The 24,777-nt window shown below is 37.1% G+C and overlaps 1 protein-coding gene across 5 annotated transcripts in view; it reads right to left on the bottom strand.

Annotated features, from left to right (window-relative positions):
* The window catches only part of LOC127446819 (myosin light chain kinase, smooth muscle-like), a 165,320-nt gene that overhangs the window by 58,374 nt on the left and 82,169 nt on the right, over positions 1 to 24,777 (bottom strand). For all 5 annotated transcript variants that reach the window (XM_051708069.1, XM_051708070.1, XM_051708066.1 and 2 more), the window contains 5 exons: positions 20,935 to 21,404; positions 19,098 to 19,301; positions 16,198 to 16,332; positions 8,453 to 8,605; positions 6,595 to 6,732 (listed from right to left, as the gene is read on the bottom strand). In XM_051708069.1, coding sequence (XP_051564029.1) covers positions 6,595 to 6,732; positions 8,453 to 8,605; positions 16,198 to 16,332; positions 19,098 to 19,301; positions 20,935 to 21,404 — 1,100 coding nt within the window. The remainder of the gene's footprint in view (positions 1 to 6,594; positions 6,733 to 8,452; positions 8,606 to 16,197; positions 16,333 to 19,097; positions 19,302 to 20,934; positions 21,405 to 24,777) is intronic.

The following is a 24,777-nucleotide window of genomic DNA, read 5'->3' as shown; positions in this document are numbered from 1 at the left end:
AGCAAGTCCTCAAGCATAAACGGACGTTAAAGTATATTCCTGGTAAGGACTATAATTCAATGTAGTTTTAGCATCTGATATTCATTTAAATAGGTAAAAGTGCCATTTTGCCCTCTGCACCAAAAAAAGTTAAACAATGAAGATGTCTGATCAAACCACTGATCTACAAAAGCCCTAGAACCTGAATAAAAAAAAAATAAATAAATAATAAAAAAAAAAACAAATGAAAGTGGATGAGGGCGTACTGCCATTCTATGTTGTTTGCAGATGCACGTCGAACCATAAATTCCGGTAAACAAGTGCAGATGTTATATGATAGTCGTAGAATAACCATATAATGTTTACACAAGATTATCAAGCTAAACTGTTTGCACAATGTTATCAAGCTTACAAAGTAAAATAACTTAACCTATGCGGGTTTCATGTTATTCTTTCAAAAGAGAAATCTAACTCAATTCACAGTAAGACAAGATAGATATTGAAGATCAGTCAAAGTCAGCAGCATTAGACAAAGTAGGAGAATGAACAAATATTGCTTTGTATTCTATTATTGGGGATGAGGAAAAAACTTTAACCCTTACCTCTTCAAGTCACAATGTCGAAATGCAATATGCTGCTTTAAAAAGCTTTAAAATGCAGGACATATTGTGCTTGTAACATTAAAATGCAGACACAAACTTACTGTCAAACGATATAATAGACCAAAGGTGTAGCAGCCACACTCTTTAAAAAGGTGATTTGACCCCCGCACTTTAACTTTTCCAAGTTAATCCCTTAGTCCAAATGGTGGATTTGTATACAGTATTCTTTGCATTTTTTTTCTTTGGGCTGAATGAGCGACCATCCAGCCAATCACAGGTGAGTTTCATGAGCCGAAATATCCCTTACGTAATAGGCCATCAGTCAGACAGTCTAATCAACGCAGCTCCATTCATTTCTACAAAGTTGCCTTCAACAATGCTCATTTATCCATGTTTTTATCAGCATTGATGTTGATCTAAATTAATAATCTAGAGATGAGGAACACACAAATGAGTTATTTATTGGCATATCATTCTTGATTGGCAGCATTACGTGAAATGCACTGCAGAAAAAACAAAGGACAATCCTTCTTAAGCACACACATTGTAAGTGGAGTCTTCATTAATTTATGCTTTTTACATTATGTTTGTGAGTTAGTTTCATCGGTTGTTTTTTCCAATTTAAGCAGATTACTAGATCTGTGTTAAATATGTAAAGCTTTTTTAATGATCAGCTCCTGTTTTTTACCTCTATATTAGTGTGCTGTTGACAAACTTTAGGATAAAGAGATCTGCTGTGTTCTTAGAACACATAGGCATTTTACTGAAGTCAATAGATATGTAGACACGCTTTTTTTTTTATACATGAAAGCGTACAGACGTTATTGAAACTCATAATTATAGGACTATTGTTGTTGTCTTTTGATAAGTCATGCTCAGCAGCTCACAAACTGTAGGGAAAATGATATATTTGCTTTGTTCTTATAATGCTTAAAACCTCTACTAAAGTATCTTTGTAGGTCTGTAGACATACTAATTTTAAAGGATAAAAATGTTCTTTTGATTGTTGATTCAGTGACTAACTCGCTTCACACAAGACACTCATTTGTCACCACCTTCTGGCATCACCACAAATGGTCACTGAATTTTTTTTTTTTCCTCCACTTTTCTCCCCAATTTGGAATGCCCAATTCCCAATGTGCTCTAAGTCCTCGCCTCAATCCGGTTGGCGGAGGACGAATCTCAATTGCTTCCTCATCCGAGACCATCAATCCGCGCATTTTATCACGTGGCTCGAGCGCATTACTGCGAGACGTAGCGTATACGGAGGCCCACGCTATTCTCTGCGGCATCCACCCACAACTCACCACGCGACCCACCGAGAGCGAGAACCACATTATAGCGACCACGAGGTGGTTACCCCATGTGACTCTGCTCTCCCTAGCCAATTTGGTTGCTTAGGAGACCTGGCTGGAGTCACTCAGCACGCCCTCTCCAGGGGTGGTAGTCAGCGTCAATACTCGCTGTGCTACCCAGGCCCCCTGGTCACTGAATCATTAAATGAATCTGAAAAAATGTTGGTGAACGTAGTCAAAACATTTAAACCACTTGGATAAATCCAACAATGCACAAGCACAGAATAAAAAATAAAATTGTGCACATGCATGATTGACATTTTTGTACTTAATTTTTTCAGGACCAGCTTGTGCTCAGTCTTTTATTGTCATGTGTGAAACAGAAGCAAGAGCTCCACAAGATGCCCTTTATTTTTGCAGATAATTTAGCAAAATGTTGCAATTATTTTGCAATACTTGAATCTTTAAAATACTACAAATATTAAAAGTTAATACATAAATATTAATATAATACTTATACTTGTATATTAATATATAATGTAATATATTAATAGTGCTCTGTATGTGTTGGGTCTGTGCGAGCCACCCACTAACAGCTGTCCCCCCCCCCCACATTTCAAATGACTGCTACACCCCTGTAATAGACACATAAAAAGAGGGAACCATACACAAGAACCGGCAGTTGAACCAATGCAGTTTTCCAGTAATATCCTAAACCGAAGAGAGCTGCCTCAAAGGTATGTGTGAACTGTGCAATGACAAGTTTATAGCCAGTCTCTGTGTCGGTGCAGAAGCACATTTGAATCTCATTCTAACTGTGTATGTTAATAACTAGTCAGTCATCATGAATTTGACAATCTTGGAAGCTGGTCTGGTATAAATTGGCCATATTCTTTTATATATATATATATATATATATACCATATTGACTGTGGAATGTTGTGATGTCACAACCAGCCCAGCTTGCTTTAAGAATAAAATAAGTAAACTGACCCGATTTGCAACAAACATTAAAAGTTCTATAAATTTTCAAATTAGTTTAATTCTTTTTATTAAAACAGACACCTGATGTAGAGTGTGAAATTGCATAATAAATGACCAGGGAAGTAGAGATGGTAAATTAAATAATTTATAATTATGCTCAGCCTTTTCAGTTTTTTTTTTTAAAATGCCTGATAGAAAATGATCTACCTTTGTAGAGCAATACATAAGCCAACGGCAGAATAGTCCCATTAGTCACATATTCACTTCAGAAAATTGAGTACACAACTATTTCTGGGTTTAAAAGTTACAAAAACCAAATTAATGCAGAACACTGCATCTCAAAAGGAGTACAATGTGGCCCTCCCGATGTGGCCCCTGTACCAAAATAGTTGTCCACCCCTGCACTGGAGTCATATGGATTACTTTTATGCTGCCTTGATGTGCTTTCTGGAGCTTCAAAGTTCTGGCCAATATTCTCTTGCATTATATGGACCTACAGAGCTCTTCATTTGCATTCAGCAGAAGAAAGTCATACACATCTGGAATGGCATGAGGGCGAGCAGATGAAAGAATTGTAATTTTGGGGTGAACCATCCCTTTAATATCCCAATGGGATTAATACCAAAGACGATCGTATTTTTTTTTACAAGGAGGTCAAAAGGACAAAGGATATACCACACAACCATGATGTCATAGAAAAAAATATCACTTTAGTCAATAGTAGAAAATGTCATTAATTAGGCATTTGAATAAGTTTGCAAAAGTCACTGAATGATTTCACTAGCACGAACAGTGGCAAAATTTCTCAATCTTATTCTGGTGATTAGAATCCTCACCACACTGCACAGGCAAAAGACAATGTGATCATAAACACAGTGAAAAGGCAGCTAAACTCATCCAGGCCAATATTGCAAATTCAAAGTTTAAAACACAAAATTATAAATCACACACAGTCATTCACACAGCATTCAATAACCTTTAAAACACTTTCCCACATCCAATGAACAAGACTCCACCATGGGGTCTAAGGAAGAGTGTAGCCGTGCCAGGCTGGTGACATCACACCGGAACCCTAACCGGTGTCCATGCTCTCTCTGAACTGCAGCAGTTGTCCTGGTCCCCGCCGCATTTGGAGTGGTTATGTTCCCACCGCCGCTGAATGTACCCACATCTGATTTTCTGCTCAAATCTGATTTTTTGTAAGTTTGAATGAATTTAAAATGTCATGTGAACATTCAGAAATGTAGGCCATATCAGATACTGGTCTGAACAGCCGACAATCCTTAACTGACCCGCATCACCATAAATTAGGTTAGTAACTTTTTTTTTTTTTTTTTTTAAGTTAAAATCACACTGACTTGTGGATTGCACAATCATCATCGCTTAACCTCAGAGCTCATGCCAGGTTCTGTATTAGGATTATTTTATTGCTAAAAATCTTTTCTGTATGGAAAAAAAATAATGAAAATGTTATTCCATAATTTTACTGTTGCGCTCTATAATAAGAAAAAAAAGCTTTTTTCTTCATATGACTGCAGCAAACACGCAGCTGAAGTTATATGTTCATGCAAATGCTCAGAGTGTGCTCAAGAAGTTAGAGACAGCCCGCTAAACAGGAAGTGCTCACAATTATAGAATCACTGAAGTTAAATCATCTCCACACACACACACAAGCACACAGACACTTCCGGAGACACACATGCAAAGTTAAAATGATGCCTCTTGAGGGAGTACAAAGGAAATTCCATTCATTACAGCACAACAAAAGCTGCTCAAAACACTGAATCTACTGAGATACAGAAGAGATCATGGAAATTTCGGGACAAATCAGATCTAACAAGCCTCTAAAAATATGAACAGAACTGACCAAAGATTTGTATTACTAGATTATATACACCAGTGTCAGAAATTATCAGGGCTTGTGGGGGAAAAGACCTTATTGTTAAATCTTTTTGTCTTATCTAACATTGAAATATTTGAGTTTTTCCTGCATTGAAAATATTTTGAAGCAAATCTCTTGCTCGGCTCCAAATATGCTTCTCATCTGAAATGCGCATCTACACAGGGTTATTTGGTGTGAGTGTCGCACGAGCCATCACAGAATCACTAGCACGGATGATCTGCCCCATCTCTGGTGCACGCGCGTCATCCGGGCTCCCCTTGGCCACTTTTAGCACTATGCACTTCTAGAAAGAGTTGCGATAAAAAAAATTTTTTGCCTTCTAACAATGTCCAACAGTGTATGTACATGTATCACAGGAGAATTATGCCATTTTCTCTGAAAGCCATGAAAATTCCCACCAATGTCATTTCCAGCACATCTCAAATTCTGTATTGTGTTTAACAGAATTCTGTGCTGGAAATGATGCTGATGGAAATGACATGTCTAATGTCATGGTTGACTCCTTTGTCACACTAAGACTAATTTCATAGACAACATTAAGCATTCTAAATACAATTAAATTATATTTTCACACTTTTTGCATAATTCTGCAAAATTCCAGCTTGATTGGAAATGACGCCCAATCAAAATATTCTGTTCACAAGTGATATTTACATTGAATTTTCTTTGTTTTCTTCAAACATCACTGGTCTCCTATTTCATCTCAAGCATGCTCTTCACTGACACATTTGTTGACTTGGTTAAGTACACAAACTTTTGAAAAAACCTTAGGAGCTAAATTGTTTGGTGTTGTGGAAATGACAACAACTCAGGAAGTGTATAGAAATCATTTTCACTCAAATATTGAAATAGTTTATTTCACTCTGTTTAGATGATCATAGTTTTAAATGTATAATTTGTATTTTTATAATGAATTTTTATAGTTTAATATCGAACATCTGGGGCAAGGCTAAAACAGTCAAATCTGTACATAAAATACATTTAAAAAGTACCAAAAATAAATGATGAAGGGCTGGTAAAAAGTTTCAAAATCTGTTTTAATGTGACCATATAACAAATAGAAAAAAAAAGTTGAAATTTTTTAGTTTAAATAATAATAAACACTATGAAAATGCCCAAAGTTTAAGAAACACAGGAGTTATGAGTTTCATGTCTCTGCAGACATGGCAGGGTGTGTCGTTACAATCAAATATCGATATACTTATATTTTATTGATACTTTAGATCCATGTATTACTATTTATATTCAAATATTTGTGTAATCATAATGTAAACACAAAGTTGGCACACTGTGGCTTCCAAATCAACGCAATGAGCTCACCAAGAGACAAAACTCGTGATGTTTCGAGCTACATGCTCTTCATCAGACATCAGTATATAACTGAAATATACCCAAATAGAAATTGGAATTGAAATGTATTCATAGTCAAATTATGATGGCGTGATGTATCGCAATATATTGTATCATGACATGTGTATTGCAATATGTATCGTATCGTGAGGTACCAGGTGATACCCAGCCCTACAGTGTAGTGACCTGTAGACCTAGACTCAGAGACCAGTGTTTTTGATTGGTTTGAAGAGAAAAAAAAAAAAAAAGCTCTGAAAACAAGCTACATTAAGAAAACAACTCCAAAACCTGAAATTACATTACGAAGAGCTTATGCCAAAATCTACTGTGATGGTAGACAGTAGAGAGCTGTATAGTCTAACACAGAGACTGGCAAATGTTTGAAAATGTACTGTAGCAGTGTCTTTATTTTGTTATGATGATATTGTGTGCAGTATTTATTAATTTATTCAATTGAAGTATCCCAGTGTGATAACCATACCTGTCACCTCCACGGTCATGATAACCTGACTGCCATCCATCACCCTGAGATCCTGCAGACCCTTGAGGAACACTGGCGCTGAAGGTCTTCTCACAACGGACACAGGAGCAGCAGAAGACCTCTTCACACTGAGCTTAGCTGGAGAACACACAGATCATATGAATGCTGCCAAACTAAAGCTCATACATGACATGCAGAAAAATAAAGTGAAGAGAGAGTGTAGGGAAATATTTCAATACACAATTCTCAAATTATTCACAAACTGAGAAAAGCATATTTGAAACCAACAATTACAGAAAGGAAAGATGATTGATTAATACATTAGGAAGGTATAGCACATGACTATTATATTTTTGTAATGACACTGGTGTTTTCTCATCTGATAGTGAAGCTCTGTTTAACATCATAAAATTGTTTTCACTTGAAACTTGACCTTATGTGAAACCTCAGCATGGTCAAAAATGTATCAAGAATTTTGTAAACCACATTATGAAACATTCATTAAAATGCATACCTCGAGTCTTTAGTAACCAGGACCTCATTCCTCCCCCATTTACCTCATCCTTTTTTTTTTTTTTTTTGGAGTTATGCTCACACCTCTTTAATATTACTCAACCTTTCTCTTATTAACTGTGCAAAAAAAAAAAAAAAAAGTTTTCTAAATGCTTAATTACCAAAAGTGTGCAGGCTCGTTAATAAACTGATATGTAATAGTGTCACAATATCTACTTGTACTTTCATAAATTATATTTTTATGAATATTTTATCTATACAAGTTTACTATCGCAGGATATTTATTACAAGATGAGTGCTATATTCATACAAATAACTACTATATCATGTTGATTTTCTGCACAATGATGATGAATTATCAGTATCCCATCTGAAATGTACACATACATATTATACATGCTATTTGTTCCCCAAGGTGGCACTGTTATTTCAGTAAGACTCGATTTACATTTGACATTGCTATTTGATGAAGCAGCAATGTGGAAGAAAACTATAGCAAGTACAACACAAACATTATGATACGGCTTTTGTCTTTTAGGTGTACTACTGAAATTTTGTACGTTGTATGTCTATTAAGATTAAGTGCCTGAGAAAGTACATGTGTAGCTTATGTGTTACTCATTTTTGTTAAAATACCCCATTTATCTTTTATATGCTTAGAACAGAACATCTTTGAAAATAAAAGTGAAGTGTAAGTTGTTTTGTTAACATACTTCCTCCTATTTCAGTATAATACGCTAAATACATTGATAAAGACCATTTTGTAGATGTACTCTCCTAAATTGGATGTACTTTAATCCTCAGTACATAAAATTTCATCCAATCACTGCAAGTTATACTTATTAATGATTGAAAACATCAAATAGGTTTACTTTTCTGACATTTTTTACAACTACTTTAAGTGCATACATTGTCCGACAGTTTGAAAACACAACTAAAACAATCAGGGATTGTGAGAGAGAGACAGTAATTTCTCTTGCTCTTCATTTTGTCCTCTGAGACTCCATGTGTGTGGGAAAAGACTGGTATATTACATTTTTAACCCAGCTGAACATGGAACCATCTGCCATTAGTCAACTCGCAGACTGCAGCCATACACACACAGCAAATGTTTTCTCTGCTCTGAGGGCCCTAAAATAGCTCTTCATAAAAGAAGATTCAGGATTTGTTTTTTTTATTTTGTTGGGAAAGATTTAGCTTACACTGGGTCTGGCTATCAAATTCAATTCTGTTTAAGACTCAGATGGTGTGTATATTATACACTTAGAGTATTACTGTTGACTTTAGACAATTAAATTAAAATAAAATTGGGATTAAACTGTGTTTAAAAGATTGTATGTCTTACCTTTAATCAACACACGTGCTGAACACACAGCTCGGCCATGATCATTCACTGCTACACAAGAATACATGCCTGCATCCTCCATAACAGCTGCCTGAACTCTCAGCTGAGCCTGACCATTCTCATAAACTGTGTGTGAATATGGAATAAGCTTATCTGAAGAGAGAGAGAGAGAGAGAGAGAGAGAGAGAGAGAGAGAGAGAATGCATTACACCAAGATGCTGAATGAGGTAACAATGCAAATATTTTAAAAAAATTATGTAAAAGTTGAGATGGACCAGTTAAAGATGACCCAAACAGACAGGTACAGGAGATGCGACTGCTCAAAAATGCAATTAAACACAAAGCACTCAAAACAATGCCCTCTGGTGTCTAACTCGAGGGTTTGTTGGTGTGAATTGCTAGGTTTGGAATGTATTAGATACTAGCTTGCTACTTAATGAATACTGCCAGAGATGATTTAGCAGAGATGGGCCACTTCTATTAAAATTACTGGAAGAAATTGGAATGCCCAACGGCAGCCAACGGCAGACATAATAAGTCAATTAAACTAATCTCTCCTCACATTTCTCCTTGAAAATGACTCTTTACAGGGCCATAACTCATGTATTCTATATAAATATATAAGGAATACGCATAACCCTATAAAATGTACTTAAGTCAATAACTGTAATCTGATTACAAAAATTTAAAATGTAATGCATTACACTACTTTTGACAATTTATTAGATTACGGTATTTACTTTGTAACTGGCTTACATCCAACACTGAAGAAGTGGCACTCCTACACTAGACTAACAACAGCAAGGGGCACAATGGTTAAAGAAGACCATCTAGTGCATGTTTACATTGGAAAATAATTGAAACAGCACGGATGGACGCAAAAACGTACAATGTCATTGGGCTCGTCTTCAAGTTCCTAAGTACCTTACTCTGCCATTGCCTGGCATGTAAGAGAAGGTTTATTCTGAAGTTCCTAAAAAAACAGACTTGATCAACCGGATCACAGTGTTTGTCTATGACGACAATTTTTTGGGCATGGTTAGTTGTGATTTTATTATGTATTGGATTTGAAATTGCATTGTGCCATAGGGCCTCAATAGCAGCAATTGTGTCAATTTCAAACCACACATGCAGATTTTTTGGTCTTTACTGTAATTTAATGAAGTTTCTTCTCTACAAAAGTTTTTGTGAAAAAATAACTTCGAATGTTGCCAATCCTAAACTTTTTTTTTTTTTACTTAAACATTTTCATTATCGCAATTTGCCTATTACCATCCAGCTGCATATACAGTACATAAGCACCCGAGAGTAAATGAGGTTGTGTCGTAAAGTATAATGTGTCCAAAACATCAGTCAGTGTGTCAGCGTGTTCTATTTATGCGCAAAGTAGTCTTTGAAACCCATATATAAATAAATAATACACTGAACAAAAATATTAATGCAACATACAATATCAAAGATTTTACTGAGTTAGTTCATTTAAGGAAATCAGTCAATTGAAATAAATTCATTAGGCCCTAATCTATGGATTTCACATGACTGGGAATACAGATATGCATCTGTTGGTCACAGATACCTTAAAAAAAAAAAAACAAAAAACAAAAAAAAAAGGTGTGGATCAGAAAACCAGTCAGTATCTGGTGTGACCACTAGTTGATCAGGCTGTTGATTGTGGCCTGTGGAATGCTGTCCCACTCCTCTTCAATGGCTGTGCGAAGTTGCTGGATATTGGCAGGAACTGGAACACGCTACTGTACACGTCGATCCAGAGCATCCCAAACATGCTCAATGGGTGACATGTCTGGTGAGTATGCAGGCCATGGAAGAACTGGGACATTTTCAGCTTCCTGGAATTGCGTACAGATCCTTGCGACATGGGACTGTGCATTATCATGCTGAAAAATGAGGTGATGGTGGCGGATGAATAGCATGACAATGGGCCTCAGGATCTCGTCACGGTATCTTTGTGCATTCAAATTGCCATCAATAAAATGCAATTTGTGTTCGTTGTCCGTAGCTTATGCCTGCCCATACCATAACCCCACCGCCACCATGGGGCACTCGGTTCACAACGTTGACATCAGCAAACCGCTCACCCACACGACGCCATACATGCTGTCTGCCCAGTACAGTTGAAACCGGGATTCACCCGTGAAGAGCACACTTCTCCAGCGTGCCAATGGCCATCGAAGGTGAGCATTTGCTCACTGAAGTCAGTTACGACGCCAAACTGCAGTCAGGTCAAGACCCTGGTGAGGACGACGTGCATGCAGATGAGCTTCCCTGAGACAGTTTCTGACAGTTTGTGCAGAAATTATTCGGTTGCGCAAACCCACAGTTTCATCAGCTGGCCGAGTGGCTGGTCTCAGATGATCCCGCAGGTGAAGCTGGATGTGGAGGTCCTGGGCTGGCGTGGTTACACGTGGTCTGCGGTTGTGAGGCTGGTTTGACGTACTGCCAAATTCTATAAAACGACATTGGAGGCGGCTTATGGTGAAGAAATGAACATTCAATTCTCTGGCAAAAGCTCTGGTGGGCATTCCTGCAGTCAGCATGCCAATTGCACACTCCATCAAAACCTGAGACATCTGTGGCATTGTGTTGTGACAAAACTGCACATTTTTAGGGGCCTTTTATTGTCCCCAGCACAAGGTCCACCTGTGTAATGATCACGCTGTTTAATCAGCTTCTTGATATGCCACACCTGTCAGGTGGATGGATTATCTTGGCAAAGGAGAAATGCTCACTAACAGGGATCAAATTTGTTTATAGAATACTTAAAATGCTATAAAATTCCAAATGTGATTGAAATGAACAGAAAACGGGTAACCCTTTTTTGGAGTAGTTATTTCAGTTGACATTTTACCCTATAACTATTGTCCCTATACACTATTAGTTCTTAACCCTGTTCCTGGAGCCCATCCCCCATCTCCACTAACGAGCTGATGAGTTGAATCAGGTGTTTGATTAGGGAGATATCCAAAATGTGTAGTGTTGGGGGGCCTCCAGGAACAGGGTTGAGAACCACTGCTATACACGATATCACTAAATTTCCACAGGAGGCCTTTTACCCAAAGTGTGGGGTAAAAGGCTCCCTCACTACCTCTATATAAAAATAAATAAAATAATAATAATAATAATAATAATAATAATAATAATAATAATAATAATAAAAAATACAACCTTCCGTTATTATTCCTTTTCACACAAATTGTTGCTCCATCAATATTCAATAAAATATATATATTTCTTTGTTTTCAATCTTGATACACCATGTGACCAAATCACATTTTCTATAAAGTGTGCCTTTAGCCTTGTTGTTCCCTACTGTTCTAAACATAGCCAAAGGATCTGGCAAAATAGATTCTTTGGCATACTACCATCCTACTTGTACTTTTTCTGCAGTATACTGTTCCCGGTATGCAAATTGTATGTATGCATGTGTGGCGAGCAGGGCAGGACTGAGCAGCGTCTGGGCAGAGCAATGCCGGGAAGTGGTGAATGAGTTCGACCTGTGCACCACACTGGTCTTGCGTTCCAGTGAGGGGCGGTGGGAGTATTAAGGAGAGGAGACAGTGGCAGACGGGGGAGAGAGAGATGCAGCAAAGCTGTCTGTGTGTGTGTGTGTGTGTGCGCGCAACGATGATGGTGATGCTGAATAACAGTGTTTGTGAATGTTATTGTGTGCGTCACACTGAAGTGTTGTCAATAAATGTGACGTGGATTGTAAAGCAGGTCCCAGCTTCCTCCTTCCCATGCATTCCTTAAACTTCATTACAGCATGGAATACTGGGATGACCTACTACTACTACTACATTTGCCAAAATGTGCAGTATACAACAAAGCACACTGCATGTGTGGAATACTGTGCAATGCAATATACTCAACCTTTCATTTCCAGTATGATGAATGAACCAGAAGTAAAACTCACCCTTTTTCTTGACTAATTATTTGATTGTACTACCAAAGATTAACAAATAATATTGTTATATTTTTTTATAAAAATTCAATAACAATGCAAATCTTTATGAGATGAAATAAACATGAAAATGAGATCATGTTACAAAAATGTAACTTTCATATTGTTTATCATTGTATAATGCATACTGTTATAGATTTAGGGCCTCTGCATTTCTCTTTATATATGCTTCCCCTGGAACACGTTATCAGGAATCGTGAAATTAGTTTTCACTGTAATGACAACGATACCCAACTTTATATTTCCTCGAAAACCAGCTAAATTCCACAGTTCTCCAAGTTAGCAGAGTATATAAATGATATAGATTGGATGGCTAGAAATTTCCTTCTACTCAATTCTGACAAAACAGAGGTACTAATTATTGGATCAAAAACCTCCAACTCTAAAATATCATTTGACTCTCGATGGGTGTAGATATGTTGTCTTCTACAGCGAAGAACTTGAGTTATATTTGATAGCAATCTGTCCTTTAAAAATCACATTTCCAACATTTGTACAACAGCATTCTTCCACCTAGATATGACATATGCTCTCTGTTTCTGATGCCAAAAAACTAATTCATGCGTTCATGACCTCAAGATTAGATTATTTTAATGCATTACTGGGAGGATGTCCTGCAGGTTCAATAAATAAACTTCAATTGGTTCAAAATGCACCACTCCCACCACTATGTGGCCCTATATATATGAGTGAGGACGACTAACTGCAGCCAGTGCCAACCAGATTTCACTTCAGTCTACTACAATGGACTTCAGAGGGTGAACTGATGCCAGCACCAAAGGTCAGACATGGGATATTTCACTGGACACTACCTGAAACTTGGACTTAAGATGGACTTCATCATTAATCTTACAGTTTATACAAAATCTTTTAAGATCCTGTTTAAACACTTGCCCCTAACACTTCGTTTACTCATTTTAAAGCATGACTTGCACTGCACATAAATAACTGATATTGGCATTATATTCATGCTGTTAGCCAGAGCGGAACTGGTCCCCACAGTGAGTCTGATTTCTCTCAACGTTATTTTTATCCATTAACCAACATATTCTGTAGATTTGTGTTCCTTGCCACAGTCGCCTACAGCTTGCTCACTGGGGGTCCAAATACAATTACTTACTTTATTATAAACCGCACTATTATGACTTGAAGACATTACTATATTAGAGCTTTTTCTGTTAATGCATAATTCTCTGTAAAGCTGCTTTGAAATGATGTGCTGTGAAAAGCGCTATACAAATAAATATAATTTTTTTTTTTTTTTTTTTTTTTTTTTAAAAGCAGGCAGTATACAGTGTATAGTGTGTACTATGCAGTACGTTAGTATTCCAATACGAACATCTTGGTTTCAGGCACAAATAATGCATCATGGATGCTAATCATCTTAGAACTGTATCAGAGAGACTTCAGGCCTTGCTGTATAATTCAGTGTTACATAATTTTATTTGCTTTTATGATTTTACAGTTAAAAGGTCCCTGAGACCACCATGATTCAAAGAGTGTTTCCTCTTAAAACCACAAGGAAAAGCTTCTTCCTCTTTTTTTAAAAAATTCCACTTTTTCATTGTGTGTTTTGGGGTTTTTAAAAACATGAACCTTTTCACTGTTGCAGCATTAGAGAAAAGTTATAAGCACTGCTACCCTATATTGGTCAAAAACAAAGAAAGTGTTTTTACTGTAACCCCTCTTATTTCACTCATTTTATAAACATAAGGCTGAGTTCACTTAAATGAGACTGGTAACTACGGTACTAACACTGTTACTGAACATTGTTGCAGACAGGGCAATGAGCCAACATGGAAAAAAAAAAAAAACTGGACTAATTATAGCAGGACCTAATCACTCAAACCTAATGTTTTTCTATCATGATGTGGATTTTCCATTGACATCTATTGTTTTATAGTGATGTAATGGTATTTTCTATCCACTAACACAAACCTTTTAGTATTTTTCAATTTTCATTAATTTATTATTTACTGTATATTAAACTGTTTGCCTTGTGGGGACCTGGGGCGATTCTAGGAATTCAGTCTTAAGCTGGCTCTACACTAGCAGACTCAAAATAGCTCGATTTGGCTAAAGGTGTCACGCATGGACTGTTTTGCGGAGATCTCGCTCTCTTCAGTCAGATGTATGACAAAAAAAATCATGTCATGACAAAAATAACGGTAGATGGCTGCAGAGATCCACTAATTTCTTACTGGTTGTAATAAGATGAATGTGTGTGTTTGTTCTGCATTGTGGATGTGTTATGTTCCCACCCATTCATTTGTGTGTGTGTGAGAGAGAGAATGCATGTGTTCTGCATTTTGGATGTTATAGTCACCCCTTCATTTCTGTCTGTGTGTGTTCTGCATTGTGACTGAACTTTTGATTTTATTTGACAAATTCCCCCAAAATTGCTCTGTGTTATAGACTCACCCATTAATTTACTATGGTCGGCCAAATTTGACCTCAAACACCACAAGTGTAGGTTTTTCTTTGGGTTTTTTTTCCCCACACAGCCTAAACTCATCAAATCCAGTCACATTTTTTTATGTTAGTTCAGTTGGTAAATGTATAGTAAGTCACCAAGCCTCGAGCCGCTCAGATGAAGTATAAAATGTTTTTTTTTAAAGAAACAATTGATTTGTCAAAAATAGCGTTGGGAGACCACCTGAGGACGGTATAACATTTACTGAAGCCGATCGCGGTCACAATTACACACGCACACAACGAGCTGAAGCGGTGCAGATGGCAGTCCAAAGTTACAAAGGTTTATTTTACTTCTTTAAGAATGAACAAAGTGACATTGAGTTTGCAGGTTAGTGAAACTGGTGTAACTGCACAAAGTTTATTATGCAATTTCTCTGTATGCAGCCATGAACAGGTCTTTCATTCAAGCTGTCAAACCACAAAAAGACAGACTTGTTACAGAAAATATATTGTGTAGGCTCTATGAAAGATACTTAAACACAATATATTATCCAGTTATACTAGAGTAAATAATCTTTGTCCTTTGATAATAATTTGGGTTGAATTTCATGGAAAACTATGCGAGTTGAGCTCCGTGGCGCTGCAGAATGTTGATGCTGAGCGTTGGCAGTGTATGTGTACCTTTGTAGAAAATAAATAATTGTTTTTAATTTTAGAACACGCTGTCATCTGCCAGACACGTCCAGTGTCTGACCCCCTTAAATTTACCCTGCCGCTCACAGTTTACCAAAGTTAAGAAATACTGCATGTCTGAAGAGACAGACTATTGTGCAATGAGCAGCCCTATTTATATCTGAAATTTATATACATCTCGATAATCATCAGGAAAATCTTCTGATTACCGATGCGAGAAAAAGGCATCAATCCAAAGCCTAAAAATGAATGAACAGAAGACAAGTTAATCGCAGATTTATAGGGGTTGAAGCACCCACCCAAAGAGAGTCCAGCTACACCTTTGGTGGGGACCATTTGCTGCTCCTCACAAAGTACAGTAGGTGATTTCAAGATTTAATATCCTTGTAGTAACATTTGGTCAAACGGCAAATCACACGGAGCTTTGTGATTGAAGCACAATCTATTTTGAACCTAATTTACATAAAGTATCCGTGTTTTTGCGGAAAGGAAGGACAATGGCCTACTTTAAATACTCAAGACGCAGCACTATTTCAACATTGATTGCGGCAGCTTAAACTAGATTGTGGATGGTAAGTGAATAAGATGGAGGTTTTTGTGCCGAAATACCACACTCAAGTGTTGTTCAGTGAATTCGCCCCACAGTGTGTAATCTTACCATTGAGCAGCCAGGAAAGCTCAGGCAGAGGTCTGCCCTCTACCGAACACTGCAGTCTGAAGTCCTCCCCCTCACACACCGAACAATCTCTCAGAGCACAGCTGAACACTGGAGGTTTTCCCTCCATCTGAACACCTACAGCGTACACACAACCACAAACATCTGATCATCAGAATCCCCACTGCTTCTGAATGCATGTACTATTTACTTTCACTAATTGGTGGCGCAGTCAGACTTATAATAAATTACAAATAAAACGCAATACTAAGGAAAAGAGTATATTAATGTTTAAAAGTACAAATATTCCATATAGTGTCTTAGTTAATGAGGCCATAAAAATTGCAAGTATAATAATTTCATAACTGATTTAATAGTTTTAGATGCTTGTCACACTGCAGGATACACCATGCCAACTACCCACATACTCATTAAATTATGATGATGATGATGATGATGATGATGATGATGATGATATGGCAACCCATAAAACCATAAGACCTAAAATGTAGAAAATGACATACTACATGCTAACATTCATCAATTCATAATTTATTTATTTTTTTCCCCAGAGCACAAAAGGTGCCATTTCACTTTTTCAGCTGTCTTGGTTACTGAAGTATTTCCCATAATTTCTTTTTTTCTTAGGGATTTCACAGAATCCTTCATAAGAGTTCTAAGCCATGAACCAAACTATCCAGCTCTGAGGTGAATCACAACATTACTAACTTCGAGTTGTAGCACCAAAAAAAAAATTGACAAAATGACAAATGCACAAGACTGTGTACTAAACGTCTACAGGTGCATCTCAATAAATTAGAATGTCATGGAAAAGTTCATTTATTTCAGTAATTCAACTCAAATTGTGAAACTCGTGTATTAAATAAATTCAATGCACACAGACTGAAGTAGTTTAAGTCTTTGGTTCTTTTAATTGTGATGATTTTGGCTCACATTTAACAAAAACCCACCAATTCACTATCTCAGAAAATTAGAATATGGTGACATGCCAATCAGCTAATCAACTCAAAACACCTGCATAGGTTTCCTGAGCCTTCAAAATGGTCTCTCAGTTTGGTTCACTAGGCTACACAATCATGGGGAAGACTGCTGATCTGACAGTTGTCCAGAAGACAATCACTGACACCCTTCACAAGGAGGGTAAGCCACAAACATTCATTGCCAAAGAAGCTGGCTGTTCACAGAGTGCTGTATACAAGCATGTTAACAAAGTTGAGTGGAAGGAAAAAGTGTGGAAGAAAAAGATGCACAACCAACCAAGAGAACCGCAGCCTTATGAGGATTGTCAAGCAAAATCGATTCAAGAATTTGGGTGAACTTCGCAAGGAATGGACTGAGGCTGGGGTCAAGGCATCAAGAGCCACCACACACAGACATGTCAAGGAATTTGGCTACAGTTGTCTTATTCCTCTTGTTAAGCCACTCCTGAACCAGAGACAACATCAGAGGCGTCTTACCTGGACTAAGGAGAAGAACTGGACTGTTGCCCAGTGGTCCAAAGTCCTCTTTTCAGATGAGAGCAAGTTTTGTATTTCATTTGGAAACCAAGGTCCTAGAGTCTGGAGGAAGGGTGGAGAAGCTCATAGCCCAAGTTGCTTGAAGTCCAGTGTTAAGTTTCCACAGTCTGTGATGATTTGGGGTGCAATGTCATCTGCTGGTGTTGGTCCATTGTGTTTTTTGAAAACCAAAGTCACTGCACCCGTTTACCAAGAAATTTTGGAGCACTTCATGCTTCCTTCTGCTGACCAGCTTTTTAAAGATGCTGATTTCATTTTCCGGCAGGATTTGGCACCTGCCCACACTGCCAAAAGCACCAAAAGTTGGTTAAATGACCATGGTGTTTGTGTGCTTGACTGGCCAGCAAACTCACCAGACCTGAACCCCATAGAGAATCTATGGGGTATTGTCAAGAGGAAAATGAGAAACAAGAGACCAAAAAATGCAGATGAGCTGAAGGCCACTGTCAAAGAAACCTGGGCTTCCATACCACCTCAGCAGTGCCACAAACTGATCACCTCCATGCCACGCCAAATTGAGGCAGTAATTAAAGCAAAAGGAGCCCCTACCAAGTATTGAGTACATATACAGTAAATGAACATACTTTCCAGAAGGCCAACAATTCACTAAAAAAATTTTTATTGGTCTTATGATGTATTCTAATTTGAGATAGTGAATTGGTGGGTTTTTGTTAAATGTGAGCCAAAATCACCACAATTAAAAGAACCAAAGACTTAAACTACTTCAGTCTGTGTGCATTGAATTTAATACACGAGTTTCACAATTTGAGTTGAATTACTGAAATAAATTAACTTTCCCATGACATTCTAATTTATTGAGATGCACCTGTATAACGAGGGAATGAACTACAATCCCATGAAGCATTGCGAATGAAATTGAAATCAAAATGATAGAAAAATGTAAAACTATTGATTTAAAATGGCTCATAATACATTAAGTTTATTGCAAAATATCCAGATATACAAATACGAGTAGTTTGAGAGCGAGGGAGACTCGATTGCGTTGTTCACAGTGCGTCATGGGACCGGGCAGTCGCTGCAGAGCTCTTTTGGCGCACTTTGTTGGCTGCGATTCTCTGATTGGTGGATCGTTTCTCTTCAGGATCATGGGTAGTGTAGTTCTTCACCAGCTATGAAACAGTTTCAAAAAAATTAAGTGGAAATAACGTGGACTGATGGCTTCAGTAGAAGCAAATACCATCGATAAACAACCTCAGAGCTCACAGTTGGTCTATCTTTAAAGTTTATCAATTATTGTTAATAATCAATTCCCAAATGGAAAAAGGTTTTTACTTCCGAAACCAGACTTTCACGCTCTATTCTCTTTAAAAATCCATTTCCTTTTAAAAATGGCTGATTTCTTACTCTTGACTGCAAGGCTCCACTGGGCAGTGGTCTTTCCTCTCTTGTTGATGGCAGTGCAGCTATACTGTCCTGTGTCTGTTATGCGAGCATTCTCTAGACACAGGGAGTGAACACTGTCCTCTTGTCGTGAACTGACACCTGCTCTCTGTCTGACAGGAGCTCCATCCTTCATCCACATCACTGTCGGCACTGGAGACCCAGTCACTGACAGAGCACAGATACATCACTGATTTAACACAAGGTAAAATTACCATACTGAAAAATACTGCCTAGTCCAGCTAAACTGGTTCAGATGGTGACTTGCTTAATTGACAATTTAAATTCCATCATGGCTACACTAATCAAGCAGGTCTACCTGTGAGAATATTCAGCTAAAATGTGCTGTAAGCAATTTTTTCTGTTCTGGAATTTTCACAAACTGAGCTGTTGAATTAGCCACTAGAGGTAGACCAATACATCGGTTTCACAGGATAATCGGTGCCGATAGCTGCTTTTGGGAACTATCCTTTAATCGGCAAAAATCTACGCCGATAGTTTCTTTTTTCCTCACTTCTTTTCTGGTGAAACATGCATATAAACTCTTCATCTTTTGAATATATAGGCTGTAAAAAGCGTCATTGGTAAATACTTGCATATAGAACATTGTAAGATACGCAAGTCTCTCATTTCAAAATAACCGGTGTATTTCGGATGCGTTTAAAAAGTTGAAAAACCTCCATAAAATGCACCAAATCTGAATTTTCTCTAGTTATTGGGATTTTGGTTGCACAATTAACTGCTTTTGTTATTTGATTTATTTTGGACTCTTGTAGCCTCAATGTATTTGGCCTATATAGTAAGGAAAGGCTGATTTTTATTTTTATCATTCTATAAATTATCAACTATCGGCCGATTAATCAGTTATCTGCCTTTTCCACCACCTTAGTTATGGTATCGGCAAAATCAACTATCAGTCGACCTCTAAGCCATGCCGCATCTTTCCAAAACCCCTCACATCAAAGACAGCTTTGTTGTCCGAGCAAAAAAAGCACCGTCCCACAGTTATCAGACACAGTAGCAAAATAGCGCCCTCAACTGATACTGTTATGAAAAACATGGCATAAAAATGGCATTAAGCTTCAATAATTCGCTGCAACTTCAACAGTATGAGAACACGCAAAATGACTGACAGGTAGAAATTGTCAGAGACCATGGCCCGCGGACACATTTCTGTTTGCGGTTTACAGAGTCTAGAGCTGTCACAGAGACTGGTGAGATCTCTCAGGACACTTAGTTCATAATCTTTCATATTTTAGGGAGTAGGAAAAAAATGTGCATTCCTTTCCATGAAAACATTGCTTACAGCACCTTTAACCAGCTTGGACCAATAACAAACAAGTACTGCTCATCTAAAACCCAAGTAAGACCGTCTTTAAATTTAAACTGGTCCAAACTGGTTTAAGAAATTGTATTTAAGCAGGGTGCATTCAAGTCTTTTTCATTATTTATCTTTTTTTTTCTTATTGTCTTTGTAGGAACACTTTATTCACAGTCAGCCATGATTCATTTCTTCTCTCAGCTAGTCATGTGATCTCAACATGGTGGCCCCCATGAGGCGACCTGCTCAATGTAAAATAAAACTGCTTTTATTGGAATTATGATATGACTGGAATCTTCAACTCATGAGTGTACATGTTTTTAAACGTATTTTTCAAAATAATCATTTCATTATGTGTACAACATTTTAATGAGGAAAAAAATAACAGTGCAGCTTTAATTCTGAAATGTCTATGGTGCAATAAAATACATTCCTACAATTATTTAACTAATATTAATGAAATCAGTTCACTGGTCTCACCTTGGCACTGGAACATAACCTTTGCACCCTGCATGACCTCCTGGCTTTGGGGCTGTAAATCGAAACTGGGCGACACATCAAGGACATCAGTCTTGCTCTCTCTAGCATGCTGGCGGGTGTCTCTGCTGGACTCCACCCGGGATAGTTCAGACGTTTGTCCTGGAGCTCTGAACACATCTGACTCTCTCTTTATGATGTTCTGACCCCTTACATTTACAAAGTTAGTCTTTAGTTGACCAGCTGTTGATCTGTCATCTGTGGCTTGTGGTTGTGAGGATGGTGTTGTTTTTGGTCCCTCTGTTCTGGTCTCTGGGGAAACACTGGCTGTAGTGGCACTAGACATTGCTGTGAGGGTTTCTGTGATTACTGTTTGGACGGATGTGCTAGAAGCTCTGTGTTCAGTGTCCAGGCCGTTGCTGCTGTGCTTGACCACAGAGGATTCAACGAGATCTGGAGATGGTTTGGTCACACTGTTGACAGATCAGAAAGGTCAGTGTCTAGGTCAAAATCAAAGAAATAATTCAATTTTTGCATTACAATAGGCGTATTTGTGGGACCATTAAAATTAGTTTTTTCTTTTAGAATTGACATTTTCAGGACAGTTAAGCACATTCACCCCCTAAATGTACATTATTTTCAGCATTACAATAATCTCTCTCTCATTGTAATACAGTAATGAATATCATCCTCTCCTGGATAGTTTTTTTATACATATTTGGGCAAATAATGCATATTATTGGGACTATTCGTTTTTTATATTTTTTATTTTCTTTGCATTGTGACATTATTTTCAGGACAGTTAAGCACATTAACCCCCAAATTTGCATTACAATTTACTGAAAATAATCTCAGTAATGAAAATCATCCTCTGCTGGACAATTTTATTTTTTTATGTTACAGTAATGAGTGACATTTTATTTGCATTATAGTAATGAGGATATTTAAAAATTACAGTAATGAGATTTTTTTGCATTACAGTATTGAGATTGAGATTTTATTCACAAAGTAATGAGAATACTTTTTTTGCATTACAGTGAGAATGAGATTTTGTATTGCAGTAATAAGAATGATCATTTTTGTATTACAGTAATTAATGCAATTTTTTTGCATAATAGCAGTGTGAAATTGTATTACAGTATTGAAAGTGAGATTTTTATTCACATTACAGCAAATGAGATTGTATTTGCATTACAGTATTAAGAGATTTTTGCATTACAGTAATCAATTAGATTTTTTTCATTAGAGTAATGAGATTTTTTGCATAACACATGAAAACCGTTGCATTACAGATTTGAGTGTTTTGCATTACAGTATGAGACTTAGCATTAGAGTAATTAGGATATTTTTTAAATAACAGTTATGAGAATTAGATTTTTTTGCATTACAGTAATAAGAATGAGATTTATTGCACAACAGTATTGAGAATTATTGACATTACAGTAATGAGATGGATTTGTTTTTGTATAACAGTTGTGAGAATGAAATTTTATTTGCATTACAGTAATGACATTTGTTTGCATAAATGAAAATGAGTTTTGCATTACAGTAACCCAAATAAGATTTTTTTTTGCATTACAGTAATATGAATGAGATGTTTCACATTACGGAAATGAGAATGAAAATACAGGTGCATCTCAAATTAGTATGTCGTGGAAAAGTTCATTTATTTCAGTAATTCAACTCAAATTGTGAAACTCGTGTATTAAATAAATTCAGTGCACACAGACTGAAGTAGTTTAAGTCTTTGGTTCTTTTAATTGTGATGATTTTGGCTCACATTTAACAAAAACCCACCAATTCACTATCTCAAAATTAGAATACATCATAAGACCAATAAAAAAAACATTTTTAGTGAATTGTTGGCCTTCTGGAAAGTATGTTCATTTACTGTATATGTACTCAATACTTGGTAGGGGCTCCTTTTGCTTTAATTACTGCCTCAATTTGGCGTGGCATGGAGGTGATCAGTTTGTGGCACTGCTGAGGTGGTATGGAAGCCCAGGTTTCTTTGACAGTGGCCTTCAGCTCATCTGCATTTTTTGGTCTCTTGTTTCTCATTTTCCTCTTGACAATACCCCATAGATTCTCTATGGGGTTCAGGTCTGGTGAGTTTGCTGGCCAGTCAAGCACACCAACATCATGGTCATTTAACCAACTTTTGGTGCTTTTGGCAGTGTGGGCAGGTGCCAAATCCTGCTGGAAAATGAAATCAGCATCTTTAAAAAGCTGGTCAGCAGAAGGAAGCATGAAGTGCTCCAAAATTTCTTGGTAAACGGGTGCAGTGACTTTGGTTTTCAAAAAACACAATGGACCAAAACCAGCAGATGACATTGCACCCCAAATCCTCACAGACTGTGGAAACTTAACACTGGACTTCAAGCAACTTGGGCTATGAGCTTCTCCACCCTTCCTCCAGACTCTAGGACCTTGGTTTCCAAATGAAATACAAAACTTGCTCTCATCTGAAAAGAGGACTTTGGACCACTGGGCAACAGTCCAGTTCTTCTTCTCCTTAGCCCAGGTAAGACGCCTCTGACGTTGTCTGTGGTTCAGGAGTGGCTTAACAAGAGGAATACGACAATTGTAGCCAAATTCCTTGACACGTCTGTGTGTGGTGGCTCTTGATGCCTTGACCCCAGCCTCAGTCCATTCCTTGCGAAGTTCACCCAAATTCTTGAATCGATTTTGCTTGACAATCCTCATAAGGCTGCGGTTCTCTCGGTTGGTTGTGCATCTTTTTCTTCCACACTTTTTCCTTCCACTCAACTTTCTGTTAACATGCTTGGATACAGCACTCTGAACAGCCAGCTTCTTTGGCAATGAATGTTTGTGGCTTACCCTCCTTGTGAAGGGTGTCAATGATTGTCTTCTGGACAACTGTCAGATCAGCAGTCTTCCCCATGATTGTGTAGCCTAGTGAACCAAACTGAGAGACCATTTTGAAGGCTCAGGAAACCTTTGCAGGTGTTTTGAGTTGATTAGCTGATTGGCATGTCACCATATTCTAATTTGTTGAGATAGTGAATTGGTGGGTTTTTGTTAAATGTGAGCCAAAATCACCACAATTAAAAGAACCAAAGACTTAAACTACTTCAGTCTGTGTGCACTGAATTTATTTAATACACGAGTTTCACAATTTGAGTTGAATTACTGAAATAAATGAACTTTTCCACGACATTCTAATTTATTGAGATGCACCTGTATTTGCATTATGTTACTGAGTGCAAGATATAATCTGAATGACAGTAATGAGAATGTTTTTTTTTGCTTAAGTTATAAGAATTACATTTTATTCACATTACAGTAGTGAGAATGGGATTGCAAATTAGAGTAATGCAAATTAGATTTAATTCGCAATACATTAATATGAAGGAGAGTTTTCACATACATTTTTCATCAGTATTGAGAGTGAGATTTTAATGCGAATTGAAGTAATCTTTTGTATTATAGTATTGAGAATGAGATTTTATTTTGCATTTGAAGTAATTTTTTTTTGTATAACAATTGAGAGATTTTATTCGCATCAGATATTTTTAATTGAGATTTCTTTTGCATTACAGAAACTGATTTTTTGACGACATTAAAATGATTTTTTTTAATATTGTGGAGATTATTTTTTTGCATTACAGTAATGAGAATGACATTTTATTTGCAATACAATAATATGAATGAGATTATTCACATTACAGAAATGAGAATGAAAGGTTTTTTTTTTAGATTGAAGTAATGAGAATGAGATTTCACACAGTAATGAGTATGATATTTATCTTTTTTGCATTGAGAATTATTTATTTTAAAAAAATTTTGCATTACAGTATTAAGAATGAAATTTTGTTGCATTAC

This window comes from Myxocyprinus asiaticus, chromosome 10, assembly GCF_019703515.2.
Source record: "Myxocyprinus asiaticus isolate MX2 ecotype Aquarium Trade chromosome 10, UBuf_Myxa_2, whole genome shotgun sequence".
Lineage (NCBI taxonomy): Eukaryota > Metazoa > Chordata > Actinopteri > Cypriniformes > Catostomidae > Myxocyprinus > Myxocyprinus asiaticus.
The sequence above is the reverse complement of the archived record's forward strand: the minus strand, read 5'-3'. Positions and strand labels throughout refer to the sequence as shown.